The 22,687-nt window shown below is 59.0% G+C and overlaps 2 protein-coding genes across 2 annotated transcripts; one reads left to right on the top strand and one right to left on the bottom strand.

The window, feature by feature from the left end:
* The first annotated feature begins 6,501 nt into the window (after positions 1–6,501).
* On the top strand, positions 6,502–17,936 carry ATP4A (ATPase H+/K+ transporting subunit alpha). Its single transcript, XM_027617396.1, has 22 exons — positions 6,502–6,513; positions 6,600–6,740; positions 6,828–6,887; positions 7,246–7,449; positions 8,208–8,321; positions 8,556–8,808; positions 8,985–9,253; positions 9,833–10,031; positions 10,417–10,526; positions 10,607–10,741; positions 11,223–11,415; positions 12,197–12,372; positions 13,475–13,611; positions 13,693–13,843; positions 13,934–14,102; positions 14,216–14,370; positions 15,397–15,520; positions 15,931–16,076; positions 16,647–16,780; positions 17,078–17,179; positions 17,272–17,363; positions 17,544–17,936. The coding sequence occupies exons 1-22, from the start codon at positions 6,502–6,504 to the stop codon at positions 17,570–17,572; spliced, it is 3,105 nt and encodes a 1,034-aa protein (XP_027473197.1). The 3' UTR covers positions 17,573–17,936.
* A 2,886-nt stretch (positions 17,937–20,822) lies between these two features.
* TMEM147 (transmembrane protein 147) lies at positions 20,823–22,615 on the bottom strand. The gene is made up of 7 exons (XM_027617944.1): positions 22,409–22,615; positions 22,271–22,340; positions 21,758–21,817; positions 21,536–21,672; positions 21,314–21,398; positions 21,104–21,225; positions 20,823–21,023 (listed from the first exon to the last, which is right to left on the bottom strand). Exons 1-7 carry the CDS (start codon positions 22,483–22,485, stop codon positions 20,900–20,902), a joined length of 675 nt encoding a protein of 224 aa, XP_027473745.1. The 5' UTR covers positions 22,486–22,615; the 3' UTR covers positions 20,823–20,899.
* Between the last annotated feature and the right edge of the window lie 72 nt (positions 22,616–22,687).

Below are 22,687 nucleotides of genomic sequence, written 5' to 3'. Positions count from 1 at the left end.
GCTCCCCTCCTTGCTCTTCTCCCCACCCTTGCCAGAGGCTGTCTCACCATCCCTAGCTCACTCTACTCTTCCTGCGCTGGCAAGGCCCTCATCACAGTTCCCAATTCCAGCTTCTTCCAGAAGCTCCAAGTTGCAGTTGTCCCATAGCTTCCTGGTCCCCCAATTCCTACACAGGCTATAGCCCTTCCGCAAACCTACCTCTTCTCCTGGATCCCAACCCTGGGGAGCCCCCCGCCCCAGGCCAGACACCTCCTGCCCCAGCCCATGTCCCCACAGGCGATCTCCTGAGCCTCCCTCCCCCAGCCTCCTCCCCGGGCTTCTAATCTCAGCTTCCCCCTTGAGTGTCCTCCACATGACAGACAGTGGGGGCATCTTCCAGACTCAGTCCTGACCATGCCTCTCTTCTGATCAAATCTCAAATGCCTTCAGCTGCTCCTAGACTAAAATCCTAACTCCTCCCCCTGGTCCACAAGGTCCCACATGAACGGACCCCCGCCTTCACGTTGCACCCTAACCCTCCCCTCACTAACCGTATCCAGATTCTCCACCACCGCTCCTTGCTGACCCTCACTATCACCCTGTTCCCAGCTCAGGGCCTTTGTTCTCCCTGTTCCTTCTCCCAGATTATTCCTGGCTGTCTCCTTATCCTTGAAGCCTCAGCTCGAGTGTTACTTCCTCGGAGCCCCTTCTCTGATACCGTAGTCTATCAGCCTCCTCCCCTCTGCCTCTCTCCTCAAGTACCCTGTTATTTTCCTTCATGCTCTTCTCATTTGCCAGTAAAGATTCATTTGTTATTGATTACTTCGGGACGCTGGAGTGTAAGCAGGTCCATGACTGTTTTGTTCCCTGCAAATCTCAGGGCTTAACAAAACCTTGGCACATAGCAGATGCTCAGTCAACATTCTGTAAATCATGGAACGGAGTATAGTCTTGATGGGAGGCCTCTTTGTGAAATGGTGTCTGGTGTGATTCTGTATACTCACACAGGAGGAATTTCTAGCCAGGCTGCTTGGGTTCAAATCCTGGCTCTGCCCGTTACTAGCTGTGTGATCTTAGGCAAGTTGTATAACCTCTCTGCGCCTCAGTTTCTTCACAGTAAAACTGGGATAAATACAGTACCTTCCTCATAAGGTTGTTGTGAGGATGAAATGAGCTCACACAAGCGAGGCACTTCGGCCAGGGCTGAGGGCAGTGAGGTCTCAATGAGCATCACTGTTATCATGGGCTTCCTGTCATTGTGTCTTTTTGAGCCTGTCCCTCTGCTTTAGGTTGGGCTAGTGTGTCTTTGGGGGACCAAGAGCATCATCCCAAGGCGGGACCACATGTCCATGTCACTATTTGTGGCTAGGAGTGCTGCTGCATGCTGTGGGGTGTCTCGGGGACTCTGAGATTTATTTTATTTCTTTCAACAAAAGCTTATTGAGTGTCTATTGTTTGCTGTTTGACATCAGTCCAAAAAAAAAAAAAAAAAAACCGGGCAAAAATCCCTGCCTTCATGGAGCTCACCTTCTGTCAGAGGGATTCGGAAAACACACAAGGAACCCAACAGATAAGAGCAATGACCCAGTACGGGAGAAAATAATGGGGACAGAGGTGCAGGGGGACCCCAGGTCGCAGTTTTTAATTCGGCTAGTCAAGGAGCTCACACTGGGAAGGCAACATTTGTGTAAAGACCTTGGAGGGAGAGAGGGAGCCATGCAGGTGTTGGGAGGAGAGCATTTCAAGAGGAGGGAAAGGGCACAGGCACAGGCCGGTTGGGAGGCTGTTTGCTGAGTCTGAGGCACTGCAGGGAGCCAGTGTGGCTGCAGCAGGAGGAGGGGAGGTCTGGGAGGCCCCAGACCCGGGTTGGGTTTGGGCACCAGCATGCAGACTTTGTTTTCAAGAGTCAGGCGGAGCTAAGGGAGGGTTCAGCCAGGAGAGCCCAGACCCCAGGGGTTCACAGGCTCCCTCTGGCTCTGGGTGGGGGGCGGACTGCAGGGGGGCAGGGAAGGGAGCAGGGAGACGAGGGAGGGACTGGGGAGGAGGCTGCTGTGATGTCCAGGCAGGAAGGGATGGAGGTGGGAGCAGAGGAGGGAGAGATGCTTGGGTTCCAGATGTGATTTTAAGATCCCAGATGAGGACAGTCAGGCAAATTTCTTGAGGGTGGTTGACCTTTCCACATCTGGACGAAGCTGGGAGAGGAGCAGAACGCAGGAGACCGGGCTGAGGCCAGACCTTGTCCCTGACTCCTTGACCCACTGCCTGCTCCTGTACCAGCTTGAGAAGGAGGGAGAAGCAAGGTTCCTGCCTGCCCTGCCCCTCTCTTCAATCTTTCCGGGGCCTGGAGATGGCCGGGACAGATGACCTGACCAGGAGGCGAAGGGCATTGCTGAATCCACTATCTTATCGGAGAATCCAAACACAAACCAGAAGTCACGGTCACAGTGAGTTCTTGCACTCAGCAAACACTCCCTGGGCTGGGTGCTACAGGGCACACAGTAGCGACTGAGACATCCTGGATCCTGTCCTCAGGCGTCCAGGGGGGCGATGAGACGTCATCACATGGTGACCGCCCAGAGTAGCCAGGCTCGTGATGGAGGAATTATGGGTCAGAGGGGTCAGGGCAGGGATAGGGAAGCCTAGGGGCCTCTGGGAGCCCAGGGGAGGTACCTGACCCAGCTGGTACGTGGTCCAAGAAGGTTCCCTGGAGAGAAGGACATCTGTGCGAGAGCATGAAAGATGAGTAGCTGAGTGTGGGGAGGGAGCGGGGTGAGTATTTATTTCAGGCAGAGGAAGCTTCACGGGCTGAGATCTTGAAATGATGATTTTGATAAACAGAAGGGCTGTGTGGGCTTCATCCCAAAGCATGATGGGGGAAGGCACGGGAAAGGAGGCACAGCCAGGGATCTGATCCCATCAGGCCTTGTAGGGCGCTGAGTCCCTAAAAGTGTGTGGTCATGATTCTAGGAGACTCTTGCTCAGATTCCTCTTAAAACCCGCTCAGTATTCACCAGCCATTTAAAATCTGTCCTCTGCCCTCTCTTTCTCAGGAAAAAGAAAAATCCAATTCTGACCATTAGTTTTTTTTTCTTTTTAAGGTTTTATTTATTCATTTGAGAGAGAGAAAGAGAGAGCACGAGCAGGGCGGGGCGGGGCGGGGGGGGGGGGGGGGGAGTGGCAGAGGGAGAGGGAGAAGCAGGCTCCCTGTGGGTTTACCTTGAGATCATGACCTGAGCAGAAGGCAGATGCTTAACCGACTGAGCCACCCAGGTGGCCCTGTGACAGTGTTTTTGAATAGAAAATAAAGAGATCACAGAATAGCCCTCTGGTCATTCCTTAAGCCTCTGGGTATCCTCCAAACGTCCCCCCTGTTCCAGACCGCCTCAAGACTCAAAAACGGGGCCCGTCCTGCCTGGGAAGCTCTGAGGAGGGCGCACATCACTGCTGTGTTCCTGCCCAACGCGCACGACCTGAATCTGATCATGAGCCGTCAGCCGAGCCAAACTGAGGGGAATTCTGCAACACAAGTGACTGATACTTTTCCAAAATTTCAAGGTCATGAAAGAGAAGGAGAGTAAAGAAATGTCACAGATTGGAGGAGACCAAGGAGACATGACGGCTAAGTGCAAAGTGTGATCCCAGACCAAGAAAAGGACACGAGACGGAAAGTGGGAAGTTCCAATACATTCTCCAGATTAGTTCCTAATGTCCTCTCGATGTGAACGTCCTGGATTTGACCACTGGACCGCGGTTACGTAAGAGAGTGTCCTTATCCACGGGAGACCCATGCCGACATGTTCGTGGAGAAACAAGCCTCCCGTCTCCAACTCACTCTCAAGGGGGTCAGCCTGAGCTTTAAAAAAAGAAGAATCTATTCTCTCTCTCATCTCTCTAGAAACCACAAATTGGGAAAATCATTCAATTTAGCTGAAGGTCAGGCAGGTCTTTGTTTTACTACCCCTATAACTTGTGGGTCTGAAATATTTAAAATAAACCATTGAAAATTAACATAATAAAACTAAGAAAAGAAAAAAATAGGTGGGGGGAGCCACAGATGGGGCAGAGAGTAGAGGACAGTCCCTGATTTTGACAGAGGTCTCCACATATGGAAGGTCGGCCCCCTGCTGCCAGTGATGGTGTCTCAGTCTCCCCCCTGTGACTTAGGTTGTGGAGTTCCCGAATCTGTGCAGACACAACCCTGTATTTGCCCCAGGCTCTGGATGCTTGCAGGGGTAGAGGCCTAGTGGGCAAGGTGGAAGAGCTAGAGAGAGCCAGAGGCACCCGAGGAGCTCCCAATGACAGACTTCCCGAGGGCCTGCCCCATGCTCCAGGTTTGTTCGTGAATATTCCGCATCGGACAGTGTCTACTGACCATCTACAGTGTGTCTAGGGCACTGGTCCGGGTGCTGTGCATACAGCAGCAAACACAACCAAGTCTCAGTCTTCCTTCTAGTGTGACAAGGTTGACACCAAACAAATGAAAATAAAATACAGTGTCAGGTTGGGACAAGGGTTGTAGGGGATGGGGCCTGATGGGGGTACAATAGTAGAAGTGAGGACTCTCTGAAGAGATGACATTTGAACTGAGACCTCACAGCGAGAAAGAGCCATGCGGGTATCTAAAGAAGAGAGCACCAGGCAGAGGAACTGCAAGTGCAAAGGCCCTGGGGCAGGAATGACCTTGACCTGTAGGAAGTACAGCAAGAAGGCCAGTGTCAGTGGAACTGTAGTAGAGACTGAGCCAGGAGAGGTGAGCCAGGGCTAGGTCTTGCAGGAATGATTTTGGAGTCTATTCTGAGGGAGAAGGGATGCCTCTGGACGGTCGTGAGCAGGGGAGTGACGAGACACACGGTGTTTCACATGTGCAGCTCAGAGAGATGAGTGGACTCGTTGTAAGGGCAGACTCATTGTCGGTGTGACTTCATCCCACCTGCCTCCTCTCTGGGGGTCTCTTGTAGCAGTCTGGGATGACCAGCTGGGTGGCTGTGGGGAGGAGCTTGGGCTGCTCAGCAGCTTAGCCTTTCCCAGGTGACCTGCCCCAGGAGAGAAGGACGTCGCCCCGGCAATTATCTTATCAGACACGTCCAACCTGTGCGGCCCATGCAGGAGATATCAAGAACCTGCCATTCCGGCAGTCCAGCCCCTCACTGCTACCCACAGAGGTCCCTGCCTGGGGGACCTCAAACCTGGCACCAATACCAAGATTGAGCTAGGAGCCTTGGACCCATCTTTTCCCCTACTTTGCACCTTCCTTTCCCCATCCGGGCAGGTTGGGGTGGAGACAGGAACCACAGAGCTGTGATGGCTACAGCTGGAGGCGTGGGGCACCTCTGGGACCCTCCCTGAACCCCTCCAAACCTCGGTTTCCCCCTGTGCACAACGGGAATGATAGTGCTGCCCACATGGGGGTTTGTTGTGGGGACCCCGGAGGTCACATGTGTTCAGTGCCCGGCGCATACTTGCCGCGGCTGCTGTGAGGTCTGAGTTCTTTTGTCAGTGGCCCCCACGGGAGAGCCAGGCTCTGAGGTCAGACCTGGGCTGGAATCCTCTTCCCGACACTTAGTCATCGCAACTTTATTTTTTTTAATAAATATTTTATTTATTTATTTGAGAGAGAGAGAGAGGGAGCGAGCACGAGCAGGGGTGAGGAGGGGCAGAGGGAGAAGGAGAGAAGCAGACTCCCCACTGAGCAGGGAGCCCGACATGGGACTCGACCCCAGGACCCTGGGATCATGACCTGAGCCGAAGGCAGATGCTCAACTGACTGGGCCACCCAGGCGTCCCAATCATCGCAGCTTTAGAGCAAGTCCTTGATCTCTCTGTGCCTCGGTTTCCTCATCTGTACAACGGGGGCTAATGAGAGACCATAACTTTCTAAAGGGCTGTTGTGAGGAGCTAAGGAAACATTCACACAAAGCTCCCTGGGCAGACCCGGGACACAGGAAGTCCTCCCTAAACAAAAGCTGTTATAACCACTATTGTGAGCACCCTCCCGCTCCAGGAGTCGGACATGGGCAATGTGGCCTGGAAGAGGACACCGCAGCCCAGCTACCCGGTTCTGAGTCCCGACTCTTTCCCATCGTAGCTGGGGGACAATAGGCGAGTGATTTAGCCTCCCCGCACCTCAGTTTCCCCATCACTATGGTAGGGGGAGGTAAGAATGGTCCTCGCCTCAAAGGGTTGTTGGGAGGTTCCATTAGTTAATACAGGTAAGCCCCCAGCCCAGTGCTTGGCACATAATGAGCACCATATGGTTTGCTCTTCTTGTTGTTGTTGTTGTTGTTACTATGGACCTACTCAGTGGTCCCCTGATCTCAGTGGCAGGTGGAGATGGGTCTGGGCAGGTTGGGGCAGCCCAGTAGGTAATGCCTGAGCTGCTTAGGCCTGGAGGTCACCCCAAGGAGCCCCGCAATCAGCTCGAATCGGGCCAGTCTTGCTCCACCCCTCCCTCCCTGGGTATATCAGGGCTGGTCCAGACCCTAGGCTCTGTCTTGGCAAAGGAGGGTGGCTGCACCGGGCACCATGGGGAAGGCAGTGAGTGGGGCCCCGAGTCAGGGGTTGGGGGGATGGAGGCTGGAGGGGTGTGGGATCTGATGCCTCCCCCCTCCTCCCATCCCCAGGAGAATTACGAGATGTATTCGGTAGAGCTGGGTCCTGGCCCTGGTGGGGACATGGCCGCCAAGATGAGCAAGAAGAAGGCGGACAAGGGAGGAGGCAAGAAGAAGGAGAAGCTGGAGAACATGAAGAAGGAGATGGAGATTGTGAGCATGGGGTTGGGGGGCCGGGCGGGGGGCAGGAGCGTTGGCTGGTGAGAGCTGGACAGTGAGTGTCCTGCCCCCCCCCCCCAGAACGACCACCAGCTGTCCGTGGCCGAGCTGGAACAGAAGTACCGGACCAGTGCGACCAAGGTGAGCTGGGCGCAGAGGGAGGGGTGCGTGCAGAGCAAGGGGGGGAGAGAAAAGGGGAGAAATGCATTAGAAAGGGCCAAACAGAGGAGTTGCGGGGGGGGGGGAGAGTGACCGAGTAGGAGAAGCAGATAAAAAGAGGCAGAGAGACGGAGACAGAGAGAGACAAAGTGGTAAGAGAGAAACAGAGCAGAGACCACAGGGAGAGAGAGCCAGGCAGAAAGATGAGAGAGACACAGGGGAGGTGGGGGGGGGGCAGAGGCGAGGACCGACACAGAAGTGAAGAGGAACAACACTGACGGGGCCGGGTGGGGGGAGGAGACAGAAGAGCTACCCCGGCGAGCGCCCGCCCCGTCCCCAGGGCCTGTCTGCCGGCCTGGCCGCCGAGCTGCTGCTGCGGGACGGACCCAACGCTCTGCGGCCGCCGCGTGGCACCCCCGAGTACGTCAAGTTCGCCCGGCAGCTGGCGGGCGGGCTGCAGTGCCTCATGTGGGTGGCTGCTGCCATCTGCCTCATTGCCTTTGGCATCCAGGCCAGTGAGGGTGACCTCACCACCGACGACAATGTGAGTGGCAGATGCTGCCGGCGGGTGTGGGACACGGGGACCGGGGCCAGGGGGGCGGGGAGAGGACATGGAGCATGGACTCAGGACGCGAGGGCCACAGGATGGGGATGCGGAGACTTGGAAATGCAGTCAAGACATGGGGTCATGCAGGGATGAAGGCCACTGGGATGTGGGGCAGCCCCAGTGACACAGGTCCCAGGGGACCTGGAGAGTGGGTCTCCGGTATGGAGGACACGGGTGGGGGTACAAGGACGTGGAAACGCGATCCTTAAGATAGGAGACCAGGAAACAGAGGGCATGGGACAGACCAAGGGCACAGGGGACATGGGACTCAGACATGGGACGCAAGGGCATAGGGACACAGTGCCAAGAAACAGAACCCAGACAAGGAGGCAGAGACAGAGACAGAGACAGAGACAGAGAATATCGAGATGCCAGACAAGAGGTCAGAACAAGGGACATGGGGACTTAGGGACATGTGGTGTTGGACAGGGGTTTGAAAGCCACAGGACATGTGACACAGGATGGGGACTTAGAGGTACACAGACGTGGGGAGACACTGGACATAGGGACTTGGAAATTGGCACATGATCGTGGAGCCCCCAGAGTATGCACACAAACATGTGGCTCTCTAGCAGAGCAGGGAGAACCCCAGGGGTGAGCCCAAGAACACCAGGGGACAGGGAGCAGGCGGGGGGGGGGCTTGTGCAGGGACCTTCCAGCCTCTTCTAATCCACCCCCTTCCCACCTCCACCCAGCTGTACCTGGCCCTGGCCCTCATCGCTGTGGTCGTGGTCACCGGCTGCTTTGGCTACTACCAGGAGTTTAAGAGCACCAACATCATTGCCAGCTTCAAGAACCTGGTGCCCCAGGTGGGTCCTGCAGCCCGGTCACTTCAGGTCCGGGTCTGCACCCCTGGGGGGCGGCGGCGCACAGGGTGGCTCCTGGGTCTGTGTGGGCTCTCCCTCCAGGCCCAAGCTGCTCTGCACCCGTGGCCTCCGGCTCGCCCCTTAGGTTCTCAACCCTTCCCCTTTGCCCCTCCCCACGTTCCCCTGCACTTGGCGCCCACCCCTGCCCCCCCCCCCCCCCCCCCCGCCGCCCCACAGCAAGCAACTGTGATCCGGGATGGGGACAAGTTCCAGATCAACGCGGACCAGCTTGTGGTGGGCGACCTGGTGGAGATGAAAGGCGGGGACCGAGTGCCAGCCGACATCAGGATCCTCCAGGCGCAGGGCTGCAAGGTGGACAACTCGTCGCTGACTGGAGAGTCTGAGCCGCAGACCCGCTCGCCCGAGTGTACCCACGAGAGCCCTCTGGAGACCCGCAATATCGCCTTCTTCTCCACCATGTGCCTTGAGGGTCTGTGAGGCCCCTGCCCGCCCACCCCCTGCCCCAAGCCAACCCCGCTGCCTGCCCTGCCCCTCTTCGGCCCGTACTGAGCTCCACCGCCACACCCCCTTCGGTTCCCGCGGCGGGCACACCCCCACTGCCGCCCACCCGCCCGGCCCTGAGGTGCCCTGTTGGCCCCGCTGCAGGCACAGCCCAAGGCCTGGTGGTGAACACAGGTGACCGCACCATCATCGGGCGCATCGCGTCCCTGGCGTCGGGAGTAGAGAACGAGAAGACACCCATCGCTATTGAAATCGAACATTTTGTGGACATCATCGCAGGCCTGGCCATCCTCTTCGGCGCTACATTTTTTGTGGTGGCCATGTGCATTGGCTACACCTTCCTGCGGGCCATGGTCTTCTTCATGGCCATTGTGGTAGCCTATGTGCCTGAGGGGCTGCTGGCCACTGTCACGGTGAGTGGGGGAGACGGAAGAGAGGTGCAGAGAGCCGGGAGGCTCGTCCATCTGTCTGTTCATTCCCCCAGGATTGCCTCCATCATGTCTGGCCGTCTCCACCCACTCACCTCCCCCCCACGCACCTTCCCTCAGCCATCCTCCCTACCCCTCAGCCCTCCATCTGTCCATCCATTCAGCAGCCACTCACCGAGGCCGCTCTGGGCCACACCCTGTACTGAACGCTGAGGACTCACAGGTGAACAGGCCGCATCCTTGACCGGAGGAGGCTGAGGTCCAGCGTGGGCAGCCCTCAGCAGTCAGCACCCAGGGCAAGGCCAGCCCCAGGGGGTGTTCAGAGGACGTTTGTTTTCTCGGTGTGGTTGTGTTGTTGAGAGAACTCACAGAACCTCAGCTCGGGCAGCTTAGTGAGGGGCCTGGCTATGTTCCTCTGGGCCGACTGGGGAGGCATCCCAGGTGGCAAGCACAGGCTGAGGAAAACATTGAGGCAAGAAAAGCATGGGTTTTGTGGAGGGATGCTGTGTACATAGTACCGTGGCTGGGGTCAAGGCTCCCTGCGCTTCTCACCCCTCCTGGCAGGTCTGCTTGTCCCTGACAGCCAAGCGGCTGGCCAGCAAGAACTGTGTCGTCAAGAACCTGGAAGCGGTGGAGACACTGGGCTCCACATCAGTGATCTGCTCTGACAAGACAGGGACCCTCACTCAGAACCGCATGACTGTGTCCCATCTCTGGTTCGACAACCATATCCACACGGCGGACACTACGGAGGACCAGTCAGGTGTGGCGGTGGGAGGAGACGGGGCTGGGGCAGGATCTGGTAGATGGTAGACTAGGAAGGGAGCTCTGAGGTGACTGAAAGCAGCCTGGGGAGGGCTCTGCATGAATGGAGAAGGGGCTCCTTTCCGATAGGGGAGAGGGTCTATGAAGCTGCAGCTCTGCGAAGCGGCTTGGTATCGGGGGTCCTAGGAAACTCAATACTGCGTCTGGAGAGAAGGCTCCGTCCAGGGGTATGAGGAGGGTTTGGGTCCCACCCAGGTCTGGGAGGGGACCCTGTCCTGAATCTAGAGGGAGGGGCTCGGTTCTGGTATGGGAGAGAGCTGCTCCGGGCCTGGGGCCCCGCGCGGAGCCCCCTCTCGGCCCCAGCCTGGACGCCTGGCTTCCAGGGCAGACGTTTGACCAGTCTTCGGAGACCTGGCGGGCGCTATGCCGCGTGCTCACCCTGTGCAACCGCGCTGCCTTCAAGTCCGGCCAGGACGCGGTGCCCGTGCCCAAGGTGAGACCCCGGGGGACTCCGGGGGAGCCCGGGAGCCTGGTGCGGACAGGTTCGCCCCTGACACCGGCCCCCGCTTCCAGCGCATAGTGATCGGGGACGCGTCTGAGACGGCGCTGCTCAAGTTCTCGGAGCTGACTCTGGGCAACGCCATGGGCTACCGCGAACGCTTCCCCAAAGTCTGCGAGATCCCCTTCAACTCCACCAACAAGTTCCAGGTGTGCGCTCGCCGGGCCCGGCCCCGCCCACGGCCTCCTCCCGCCCACTTCGGGCCCCACCCCCACACGCAGCGCTGGCCTATCGCGGGGCTTCTCAGTTTCCGCCCTCTCCGAGCCAAACCCCACCCGCATCTCCCGCCCCGCCCACAGCCGCTGCCCACCTACGGGCAGGCCACACCCACACCCCCTTAGCCGGCGGCTCACCGCCGGCTCTTAGGCTTCCGTGGGGTAGCTCGCAATCCAAATCCTGCCCCAGCCCAACTCCGACCCTAATTCTGTCCATTCCCGGCGCCCAGGCTCCTTACTGCGCCCCTTAACCCTCAGCCCCCACCAAGGACTTGCTCAGCACGCAAGCCCCTCACCCCCAGCCAGTACCCTCCCAAAGCTCTACCCGCGGCGCCTTCGAGCCGTCAGCCCCGCCCTTCTCCCAGGCCCCGCCCCTTGCCCGCCTCCTAGACGCCGTCCGCCTCCTCGCCCGCAGCTGTCCATCCACACGCTGGAGGACCCGCGGGACCCCCGGCACGTGCTGGTGATGAAGGGCGCCCCCGAGCGCGTGCTGGAACGCTGTAGCTCCATCCTCATCAAGGGCCAGGAGCTGCCGCTGGACGAGCAATGGCGTGAGGCCTTCCAGACTGCCTACCTTAGCCTGGGAGGCCTGGGTGAACGCGTGCTTGGTGAGCGCCCCTCCCCCCCCGCCCCCGCCCCCGCCCCCGCCCCCGCCCCCGCCCCCGCCCCCGCCCCCGCCCCCGCCCGGGCTCGGTGAGCCCCCACAGTAGATGGTGAACCTGTGGGCGAGGAGGAGCTAGCACAGACCCCGCCCAGCCTTCCCGGCCCAGCCTTCACCATCACCTTTCCCATCCCCCGCTGACGGCTAACCTGCCCCAGTGCACACACTCACCTTTGACTTTCCCTGTCTCAGTCCTGACCCCTGTCCAGCCTCAGTTTCTACCTTGACCCAGCCCCTCCCCACCTGTCCTCCCTGAGACCTTCCCTATCCTGGCCTGACATCTGTTGATTTTTCCCAGCTCCTGCCCCAACGTTGACCTGCCATCGCTTTTACTTCCACCTTTCAGTGTCCTCCTCTTGACCCTTTGACCTTCCCCAGTCCCTGCCTCAACTCAAGACTTCCCAATCCTTGTCCTGACCTCTGACCTCCCTGAACATTTTGTCCTGACTCCTAAACTTCCCTAACCCCTGCCTCAACCCTGGGAGGCACAAACCTGTGGCTCAATTCTGGATCTTTCGTCTGGCAAGAAATATCCCCTCTCTAGACCTCAGTTTCCCTGTCTGCAACACGAGCATGCTAACAGCCTCACATCATGTGAAGGATTCAGCACAGGGTCAGGCATCCACAGGTGCTTGGTGTGAGGGGCCTGGTTATGTCACTCATCACCTGGCCTTGCTAGGCGAGGGTCTGCCCAGCCCTCCTCTCTGACTTCCCCGTTTTCTGGTCAGGCTTCTGCCAGCTGTACCTGAGTGAGAAGGACTACCCGCCTGGCTATGCCTTCGACGTGGAGGCCATGAACTTTCCAAGTAGTGGCCTGTGCTTTGCGGGACTTGTATCCATGATAGACCCGCCCCGGGCCACCGTCCCCGATGCTGTGCTCAAGTGCCGCACGGCAGGCATCCGGGTATGCAACCAGGGAGAGGAGCAGGCAGGGGTGAGAACAGAGGACAGCAGTATTTGGGGGTGAGGAACCCTGTGACAGAGAACTCCCTGAAAGTGGTTTGAACCAAAAAAGGAAATCTATCGATTCATGAAATGGAAAAGTTCTGGGGACTGAAGCGTCAGGTATAGCTGCATCTAGGAGCTGAGTGTCATTAAGAATTTGCCTTTCTCCATGTCTCGGTTCTACTTTTCTCTCTGATGGCTTTATTCTCAAGGGACTCGACCAGTGCCTTTATTTTGGTCGAGAAAGATGACCACCCTCAGAAGCTCCAACCTACATCCCACCTGTTTAGCCACCCCACAGAAAAAAAGAGTGCCTCTTCTGCTGTTGTCCCAGATTGGGTCACATGTTCCTCTCTGAACCAGTCATGTGGCTGGGGGGGGGGGTACCTTGGTTGACCAGGTCTGGGCTTACTTGCTCATTCTTGGCCAGAGACCTCACTTCAACCCTGGTTCCTGAAGACAGATCGAGAGTTGGGGAGCCAAGGCTGGGCAAACAACACCCACGTCCTCCCTGTGGTCTCTAAGGCCTGTGAGAGCTGGGCTCTGAGCTTATTCCTTAGCCCCCCACCTCTCGTTTGTTTACTGCTCTGCGGTCATGCTGGCCTCCCCGCTGCTCCGCCAACAGTTCAGGCACGTTCGCACCTCAGGGTCTTCACATTGGCTGTTCCCGCTGCCAGGAACACTCTTCCCTCCGTTTTTCATGTGGCCAACTCTCTCGCCTCTTTCAGACCTCCGCTCAGATGTCACCTTCTCAATGAAGCTTTCCCCGGACACACTTAAAATCGACACCTCTTTTTCCAGCTGACATTTGCCATCCCCTTTACTCAGCTTAATTTTCCTCTCTCCTAAAGGGCTGTATCATTTGTCCCCTTAGTTTGTGTCTCTTCTCTCTCCTGCACTAGAGAGTTGGCTCCACGAGACCAGAGATTTTAGTCTGTTTTGTCCCTGACATTCAGTGGATGAATAAGCGAATGGGTCTATCAGTAGATGGCCAGCAGGGAGGACGGGGAGAGTGGGCTGCACTGAAGGCATCAAGGGTCTGATGGTCCCCTCCCCAACAGGTGATCATGGTGACGGGTGACCACCCCATCACGGCCAAGGCCATTGCAGCCAGTGTGGGTATCATTTCGGAAGGCAGCGAGACGGTGGAGGACATTGCCGCCCGCCTCCGTGTACCTGTGGACCAAGTCAATAGGAAGTAAGCCCCTGCTGCCCTCGCCGTGGTTCTTCCCACAGCCCGCGCATACTGAGGCCCTGGTGATCCCCCTCCCCCCGCCAGGGATGCCCGTGCCTGCGTCATCAATGGCATGCAGCTGAAGGACATGGACCCGTCAGAGCTGGTCGAGGCCTTGCGTACTCACCCTGAGATGGTGTTTGCTCGTACCAGTCCCCAGCAGAAGCTGGTGATTGTGGAGAGCTGCCAGCGACTGGTACGACTCTGCTGAGGGAGGCGGGCCAGTGGGCTGGGCTGGCCCAGGGGTGGGCCTCCCCCTGACCACCCTGCCCCCCCCCCCCGGCAGGGGGCCATCGTGGCTGTGACGGGGGATGGTGTCAACGACTCCCCAGCCCTGAAGAAGGCCGACATCGGCGTGGCCATGGGCATTGCCGGCTCGGACGCCGCCAAAAACGCGGCGGACATGATCCTGCTGGATGACAACTTTGCCTCCATTGTGACAGGCGTGGAGCAGGGTCCGAGCCGGGGCAGAGACTGGGCGGGGGGGGGGGGGGCGCGGCGATGGCGTGGGCACAGGAGGAAGTGGGCAGCGAGGAGGCTGAGGCTGTCCCCGCACCCCCCACCCCAGGCCGGCTGATCTTTGATAACCTGAAAAAGTCCATCGCCTACACTCTGACCAAGAACATCCCCGAGCTGACGCCATACCTCATCTACATCACTGTCAGCGTGCCCCTGCCCCTCGGCTGCATCACCATCCTCTTCATAGAGCTCTGCACCGACATCGTGAGTCTCCAGCCCCGCCGGCAGCCGTGATGGACGGGCCCGCAGATGCTCTTGGACATAGGGTGCAAAGGCAGCCAGACGGGGACGCACAGGCGGGCAGGCGGGTGGTCCCAGGCGGAAGTACAGACGTGGCCGCACAGGTGGACACTCAGGTCGGCTTAGACCTGCGGACTCAGATAAGGACCCTCAGACACACACACACACACACACACACACACACACACACACACATCTGGCGACGCTTGGATCACAGACAGACATCCCTCAACAGACTTGGACAGACGCTGTCAGGCCCCAAGGCAGACGGACGGACAGACAGAGAACCACAGGTACAGGCACAAATGCAGCCGGGTGCGTGGCTTTTTGACTTTCTCGCTCAACGGTGCTCGCATAGCGTCTTCTCTGGGTCAGGCAGGCACTACTTGCCTTAACTCTGTCCTCAGGAATGCTCTATGGGAGGGGCTTCATTCATTTATCGTCCCCATTTTACCGATGAGCGAACTGAGGCACGGACAGGTTGAGCGGCTTGTCCCAGGTCACACAGCCAGTAAGTGGCGCACGGGGACTGGAGGCCAGGCAGTGCGGGGCCCCGGGGCCTCTGCTCCTGACCGGTCCACTCTGTGGCCGTTGTGCCGTGACGGGCAGATGGGGTGGGGGGTAGGGAGGAGCTGGGCGCACAGAGACAGAAGAGCTGCAGAGAGCGTGACAGGGAGAGACAGGGGACACAGGGACACGAAAACAGTAAGGGGGAGAGGTGGGGGGGAGGGGAGGTGCATGCAGATGTTCCAATGCAGATGGGTGGCAGGTCAGATGTGGACACAGCTGTGGACGGACATGGCACCACGGCCTCGTTGGAGGGCCACCTGGTCCCTGCTGTCCGGGCAGGTGTGCCCGCACGGTCACCTGCCTCCCGACCTCAGTCCTGTCTCTGTCCACCGGGGCGGTGGGGGGAGGGAGGGAGGGGAGACTCCTGGCACGTAGGGGACGGGCAAAGCCTTCACCCTGGCTTCTTCCGCTCCCGGCCAGTTCCCGTCCGTGTCCCTGGCGTACGAGAAGGCAGAGAGTGACATCATGCATCTGCGTCCACGGAACCCGAAGCGCGACCGGTTGGTCAACGAGCCCCTGGCTGCCTACTCCTACTTCCAGATCGGTGAGTGCCCGTGGGCCCGGGGAGCCCCGGGTACCCTGCAGGGCCGCTCGCCTGCCTTGGCATCTCTCACAGGGGCTCTGGCTCACTCTGGATCCCCGGGTTGGCATTTGATCCTGGGTCTCTGCTGTTCTCTGAGTCCGTGTCTGCTGTCATCCCCGTGCCCCCTCTCTGTCTCTCGGCAGGTCTCTGCCCCTCACTGTGCCTTGTCTCTTGCATCGCTGTTGATCTCTCTTGGGATCCTCGTCTCTGTCTCTCTGTGTCCGTCCCTCACTGTCTGTGTGCCTGTGTCCCTGACTCTCTCTCTGCGGCTATCTCTCTGTGTCCCTATCTTTCCATGTCCTTGTCTCTTACCATGTCCCTGTCTAGGTCTCCCATCTCTGTCACCCTGTGTCACCTTGCCTGTCCCCCAGGTGCCATCCAGTCATTTGCCGGCTTCACTGACTACTTTACGGCCATGGCCCAGGAGGGCTGGTTCCCACTGCTGTGTGTGGGGCTGCGACCATACTGGGAGAACCACCACCTACAAGATCTGCAGGACAGCTACGGCCAGGAGTGGGTGAGCCCCGGCCCCCCCGCCCCCGGCCCGTGGCTCCCTCATTCCCAGTGCCACCTTCCCTGCGGGTGGCCCACACTCAGTCCGCTTGTGGCGGGGCTCAGCTGGAGCATCCCAGGTCCCCGGACTCTCTGCCGGTTCTGGGGCCTCTCCCACCACCATCTTGAGCTCCACACTCCTGCTGCTCACCCTGTTCCCCGAAGGCCCTTCTGGCCCACGTCACTCATCTTGGCCGTCCGCCCGGGCACCAGAGTCGCTGGACTTTGCAAATTCTGCCCTAGGAGTCCGACTCCCTTTCCCCAGGTGCCTTCCTGTGGGTGTGCGGGAAAGCCTGCATCCCTCCTTCATCGTGAAAGCAACTGGCCTGAGCTTCCCTTTGCCCCGGCGTTGACATCTAGTCTCTGCAAGGCCAAGCTCTCCAGCTGTGTCCCCCGCCCCCGCCCAGGGTCCTGCAAACCTGGCCGACGGGGTCTCTCTCTGCTCCCCCGACTCCATCCTCTGATGGGAGGGGTTCATGGCCGCAGGCCCTCTCCGTCCGGGCTCAGGCCACTTCTGCTCCCTGCTGGCCCGCAGACGTTCGGCCAGCGCCTGTACCAGCAGTACACCTGCTACACCGTGTTCTTCATCAGCATCGAGATGTGCCAGATCGCCGACGTCCTCATCCGCAAGACGCGCCGCCTCTCCGCCTTCCAGCAGGGCTTCTTCAGGTGTCCCCAGCCGGCCCCGCCCCTCCCCACCTCCGCGCCGCTCCAGCTCCCACCGGCCCCCCACTAGGGCTCACCGCAGCCAGCAAGCGTGCCGGCGCCAGGTGCTGCCGGGCCTCGTCCACAGCGGGCCGGTAGCTCCCACCACCTGCCTCCCCCGGCCCGGCCCCTCCGTTTTCACCCGCCAAAGGGGAGATGTGACAGGACCCGTGGCCACTGTCGGGGCGTCCCCCGCTCCTCACGGCCTGGCCTTATTCTGCACCTGCCGGTCTGAGCCTGTCCCACCCCGCCCGCCCGCAGGAACAGGATCCTGGTGATCGCCATCGTGTTCCAGGTCTGCATCGGCTGCTTCCTGTGCTACTGCCCCGGCATGCCCAACATCTTCAACTTCATGCCCATCCGGTGAGGGGCCGGGAGCTGTGAGTAGAGGGACGGGCACGGGGACACAGACTTGAGGGGTAGCCTTCACCTTGTCATCTCGCCTGGGCCTTCAGGTACCAGTGGTGGCTGGTCCCCATGCCCTTTGGCCTCCTCATCTTCGTCTATGATGAGCTTCGGAAACTGGGAGTTCGCTGTTGCCCAGGGAGTGAGTGTGGAGACTGGGGGCCTGGGGGTGGGGGGCTGGAGCGTCCTCAGAACAGCTGCCCTGACCTTTGACCTCTGAGCCCTTGACCCTCTGTATCAAGCCTCCATTGATCCGTACCGGAGCCCCTGGTGCCCATGACCCACATCCCGCAGCCCTGAGTCTCCTTTCTCTCCCTCCCAGGCTGGTGGGATCAGGAGCTCTACTATTAGAGGACCTGCCACCTTCAAGCCATCCTCGCAAACCCCACAGCAGAGGTGGGGGGCATGGGACCCTCTGAGCAGCCACCGGAACATCTAAGCAATCAAGCCCCAGCACCATCTGTGTCTGCTCCCGCAGCCCACGGCACCCCAACCTTGGAGAGACCTCCCCACTCCCTTTCCCCATCCACAGAGAGCACCCCGCGCCCCTGGCAGAGCCGTCCCTGGGCCTGCTGCTCTGAGCGGGGTAGGGGGCCCTGGGCAGGGGGCGGGAGCTGGGCTCCTGTGAGCCGGGTCTGTCCCTCGAACTCCAGGCGGGTGGGAGGGCTGCCTGTGGGCCCTTCAGACACGTTTGTGCTGAGTGACAGTAATAAACCAGCTCACACCGACGATGCTTTTATTTGATGCCAGGTCCTGTCCGAAGTGTCTTTCCTGATCCCCTTTGATCTCTCACAGTCCTACAGCTCAGGAGCTGTTTGTTCAGGGCTGTATCTCAGTTCCTCGAACACAGCCTCGTGCATCATAAGTATGCAACGGAACGTTCCTCGGGGGAATGAGCCTGGGGTGACGGCATTCCCAGTCACCCCCAGGAGTGGGGCCTTCACCGCCCCACTCGCCTAGACACCACCTCTGGGCTCTCTCCCCAGCATGTTCTTGTTCTCCCCTCGACAGGCTCCTTGACACATGGTGTCAGAACCTTTCCTACCTCAAGCAGCCCCCCACCCTGCCTCCCCTTTCGCAGGTGTCTCCACTCTGGTTCCACCAGTTTGCTCCTCTGTTGCTGCAGTGGGACTGAGTCTGGAGGCTAAAGTCCCGGTCCCCTCCTCACACCCCTCTCCCCTGAAAAGTTACCTCCCCAACTGCTGGAAACTGCCTTGACTCTCCCCCCCGCCCCCACCCCTCCCCCAGCCCCTTCCTCACCTCTCTTCCTTAGTATGAGCCTCTCTGGCAGGACCCCAGCTCCTCCTGCCTCCCACCACAGCCCCCCTCTGCTGCCCCCATGGCCTCAGATCTCTCTGCAGTGGCTCCCCCACCCTGCATGGCCCAGGGGTCCCCAGTAGCCTCTGCATCATCCTCCAAACCTGCTCCTTCCACTGTCCCATCAGTGTGGTTCCTTCTTCCTGGGAAACGTGGTGAGCCCTAGACTCCCTGTCCTTCCCTGGCCCAGAATCCTCCATGGTTTGTCCTTCCCCTGCGGACTGCCAGTTTCACAAGCCACCTCGATCTTATTCCAGCTAATTTTTGTTTCACTAGAAAAGCCAGGCCGGCTCTCTCACCTCAAGGCCTTTCCACAGGCTTTGCCACCGGCTTTTCCTCTGGCCTCAACAGCTCACATCTGTCTTCCAGGGTCTCCACGTTGGGCCCCCAGCCCGTCCCTGATCTGGTCTGTGCTCCCTTCACTTCAACCCCAACTGCTCTGGTCTCCCTGAGCCCCATGTAAGCTGGGATTCGTCCACATAGTTGGCCACCAGTAGCAGGGGCTCCAGCTCAAGAGTCCCTGCTCAGCAAATAGTTGTTGAAATCACTTCTGCAACCCTCACTTGTCCCCATACTGGTCCGAGGCTGGGCGGGCATGGGGAGGTGTGGGAGTGCGATCCTATCACAGGCCACCCCGCTGGGCTGGGGGAGTGCCCGTATACTCCATACTCCGTGCCCAATCAATCGCTCACCTCTCCACCCCTCCCCCAAGACACCTGTGGACACAGTCTCCTCAAGGGACAATGAAAGGGGGCAGGGCTAGGTGGTGGCTGCCCCACCTGAGGGCAAATGCTCCCTCTGCACACACCAGGACTCAGCACAGCACGAGCCCACGGTTAAGCAACAGTATGGCAGGAACTGACACCCTGGAGGGAAGGAGGGAGGGGCACTTGCCCTATCCCAGGCCTTGGGGGATCCACTGGGGCTGGGGAGCAGCTTCCTGGGTGGGCAGGGTTTGCATCAAGGTGGTGCATAAACATGACATTCAAAGACCCGCTTCTGACACGTGCTTCTCAGACAGGGGGAGGGAATGGGGCAGGCGACTGGCTCCACCAGGACAGGGAAGGGCTAGGGTGGTGTCGGAGATGGAGAGCCCGTGAACTCGACAGGTTGACCTGTAGACCTTCAGTCCTTGGGATGTGCATTCTCACCCGCTGCCGCCCCTTGCTGGACATAGCCTTGAGAGAGCGATGTGGTTCCACTAGATGGTGTATGTGACTAAACCCAGTTAAGGCCCTGATCTAAATTTTTAAGATTTGGCAGGTGGGTGCAGAGATCTAGATGTCTTGCAACCCGAAGAAAAGCCTTGAAAAGTTCCCTTGCTTCTTAAACCTGCCACCTACCAACCTGGAGTGGCCACCTTTCCCCTCTCTACTCTCTGCATAAGGGGGGCGGTTTCTCATTGCACCCAAGAAGCTCCCAAGGAGTTTGTGAAACAAGAGGCAGGGAGGGCAGCCTCCAGGACAATATCCAAGTTGGTGGGCTCAGCTACTGTGCCAGTCGGCTGCAGCAGTGTCTGGACCCCACCCTGAGAAGACTCTAGCCAGGATTTGCTGTGAGGACTACAGAACCAAACCAAAGGACTGAAGAGCTCAGAATCATAAAAGTCTACCCTCAAGAGCAAAACCCAGAGTTCAGGTGGCTGGACTGTTTAATGTGCAATGGGGAGTCTTAGATGGTTGTAGACAAGGAGGGTGCACTAATAAAACTGGGATTTCAGACTGATCCCCCTGGCTGCCATACAAAGCGTGGATCAAAAGGGGAGATTAGCGCTGAGAGCCTAGGAGGTAAGCAGCCAGAGAAGGGCCATGTTAAGGCTGCGAGGAAAAGCCTCCCAAGAACTGTATTCCTGGATTCTAGCTTCCTTCTATCACCTGTTCCCCGAGGGCCCCGGTCTCTGCAACTGCTCAAAGATGATCTATCTAGGTGGCTCAGTCGTTAAGCGTCTTGCCTTTGGCTCAGGTCATGATCCCAGGGTCCTGGGATTGAACCCTGCATCGGGCTCCCTGCTTCTCCCTCTCCCACTGCCTGCTTGTGTTCCCTTTCTTGCTGTGTCTCTGTCAAATAAATAAATAATAATAATAAAAAAATGATCTATCTTCTCCAAGCCCTTCTATGCTGGGAAAATGAGGAGCCTGGGAACTGCTGTAGAATATAGAACAAACCAGTGCTGGCCAGTTTCCCAGCCTATCTACCTGGCTTCAAAGCCAGAACAAGGGCCTCTAGAACCTGGTGAACGTGGTATTGGTAGACAGTTCCAGAGAGAGAGAGATGGCGGCAGAAACAATGTTCCAAATACTGTTTACTTCACTGAAACCTGGAGACGGGGAAAGGGTTGTGTGAATGTCTGGGGCACCGAGCCTAGGAGTGCACGTTGACAACAGCGACATAGAGGGCCAGGGTGCTGAGCGCCAGCAGCCCTGTCACCACTGCCCGGGCCAGCAGTGCTGTCCAGCTGCCCAGGGAACAGAGGTGGACAAAGGTCCTGTGGGGAAACATCACCATGAGAGAAGAACAGATAACCCACCCCCATTTGGACCCACCCTCAAACCCCATGCAGCTCACTCCATGACAAAGGCCTTGTAGACGCTGAGGAGCATCAGCAGGAGTACTGCTGGCCGAAAAGTGTGGTACAGGTCATAGCGTGTTATCATCCAGACCTGGGCAGATGCCACGATGTAATGGACCTGCAGGGAAGCAGGAAGTCAGGGCCAGGCCTTGGGGGGGAGAGCACAGCCGCTGGAAAAAGGTGTGTGGGAGAGCAGGGCTGCGTACCAGACTGATGTTGGAGTCAATGCTCATCTGGATGTACTTCCAGTCAAACTCAATGCCCCGGGCTCCAACCCACAGAGGGATGCAGCTAAGGAAGGCAAAGGGAGGGATTCTCCAGCACCCAAACACCCTCAGCATTCAGAATCTGAGCCCCCGCCCTCCAGCACCTCCCTAGAACCCAGGTGTCCTTTCTCAGGAATCTGGGCTCCAGGCTGCTGCACACACCGGGACATAATGAGCTCGGCGGTGGCCCAGCCCAGGGCAGCAACCATGATCTTGTACTCCCCCTTGCCTGCATTCCGGGACATGACAAGGTTTAGGCCTATCAGGTCTGCCACATCCACGCTGGCCTTCATGAACTCCTGTGGGTCAGGTTGAGGCTTCAGTGAGCACAGGTGCCAGGGGGCCCCACTCCTGCACTCCCTCCCCCTTCCCTGCCCCACTCACCCCAATGAAGTCATAGATGCCGCCTTCCCAGGTGGGAAAAAAAGTGGCCAGGAACAGCATCTGAGAACAGAAAACAGAGATCACTGCAAGGGGGGGGGGGGGGCGGAGAATAAACCAAGTGGGATATGTACAAAGTCAGTGTGGATGTGGAGGGTAAGGCTCTGGGGTTCAGGGGAACCCTTGTGGAGAGGGGACCACCAGAAAGGGGGCGAAATTACAGGATCAGGGGAGACAGAGGGTTGGGGTCCGAAGTCTGGGTTCTGTGGTGATCCCAGGCGATCGGGTCAGGCATGGAGGTGCCGGGGCTAGGCACCCCAGCAGTGTTAGGAGCACCGTGTGGACCCTGGGGTTCCTTCGCGCCTCCTCAAAATACAAAACGCTCCACCACACAACTGAGTTTTCTCAATTTTACTAAAGTGCTATACAAAAGTTGCTTCGAGACCTCTCCCCAAGTTCCGCCCCTTCCGGAGCACGTCTTCCAGGGTATTCCCGGGGGGACCCGGGAGCCCTCACCTTGCACAGCTGCACGAAGAGGTAGGTGACCCCGGCCTGCACGCACTTCCAGAAGGCGTTGTACTCAGACCTGCAGGAGCGGGCGGTGAGGCTTAGCCCGGGCCCGCGCCCTCCCGCCCGCGGGCGCCCCGCACTCACAGGCCGCTGCACTTGTAGGTGATGAAGTAGGGGAAGTAGGCCAGGGCGAAGCAGTTCCCGAAGTGGAACAGGGTCATGGCGCCGGCCGCCCGGGGCCCGCCGGAGCGCGGGTCTCTCCCTCCGCCTCCCTGGCGCCGGAGCCCCGGGCCTGGCGCCCACCTGCCTCCGCCACGACCCGCGCGGCCTTCTGGGAGCGGGAGGCCGGCCGGCGCCGGCGCACTGACGTCACGGCCCGCGGCCGGCCCCCGGAGCCTGCGCGACCCCAGTGCGCCGGCGCGG

The sequence above is a fragment of the Zalophus californianus genome, chromosome 17 (assembly GCF_009762305.2).
Source record: "Zalophus californianus isolate mZalCal1 chromosome 17, mZalCal1.pri.v2, whole genome shotgun sequence".
Classification (NCBI taxonomy): Eukaryota; Metazoa; Chordata; class Mammalia; order Carnivora; family Otariidae; genus Zalophus; species Zalophus californianus.
The sequence above is the reverse complement of the archived record's forward strand: the minus strand, read 5'-3'. Positions and strand labels throughout refer to the sequence as shown.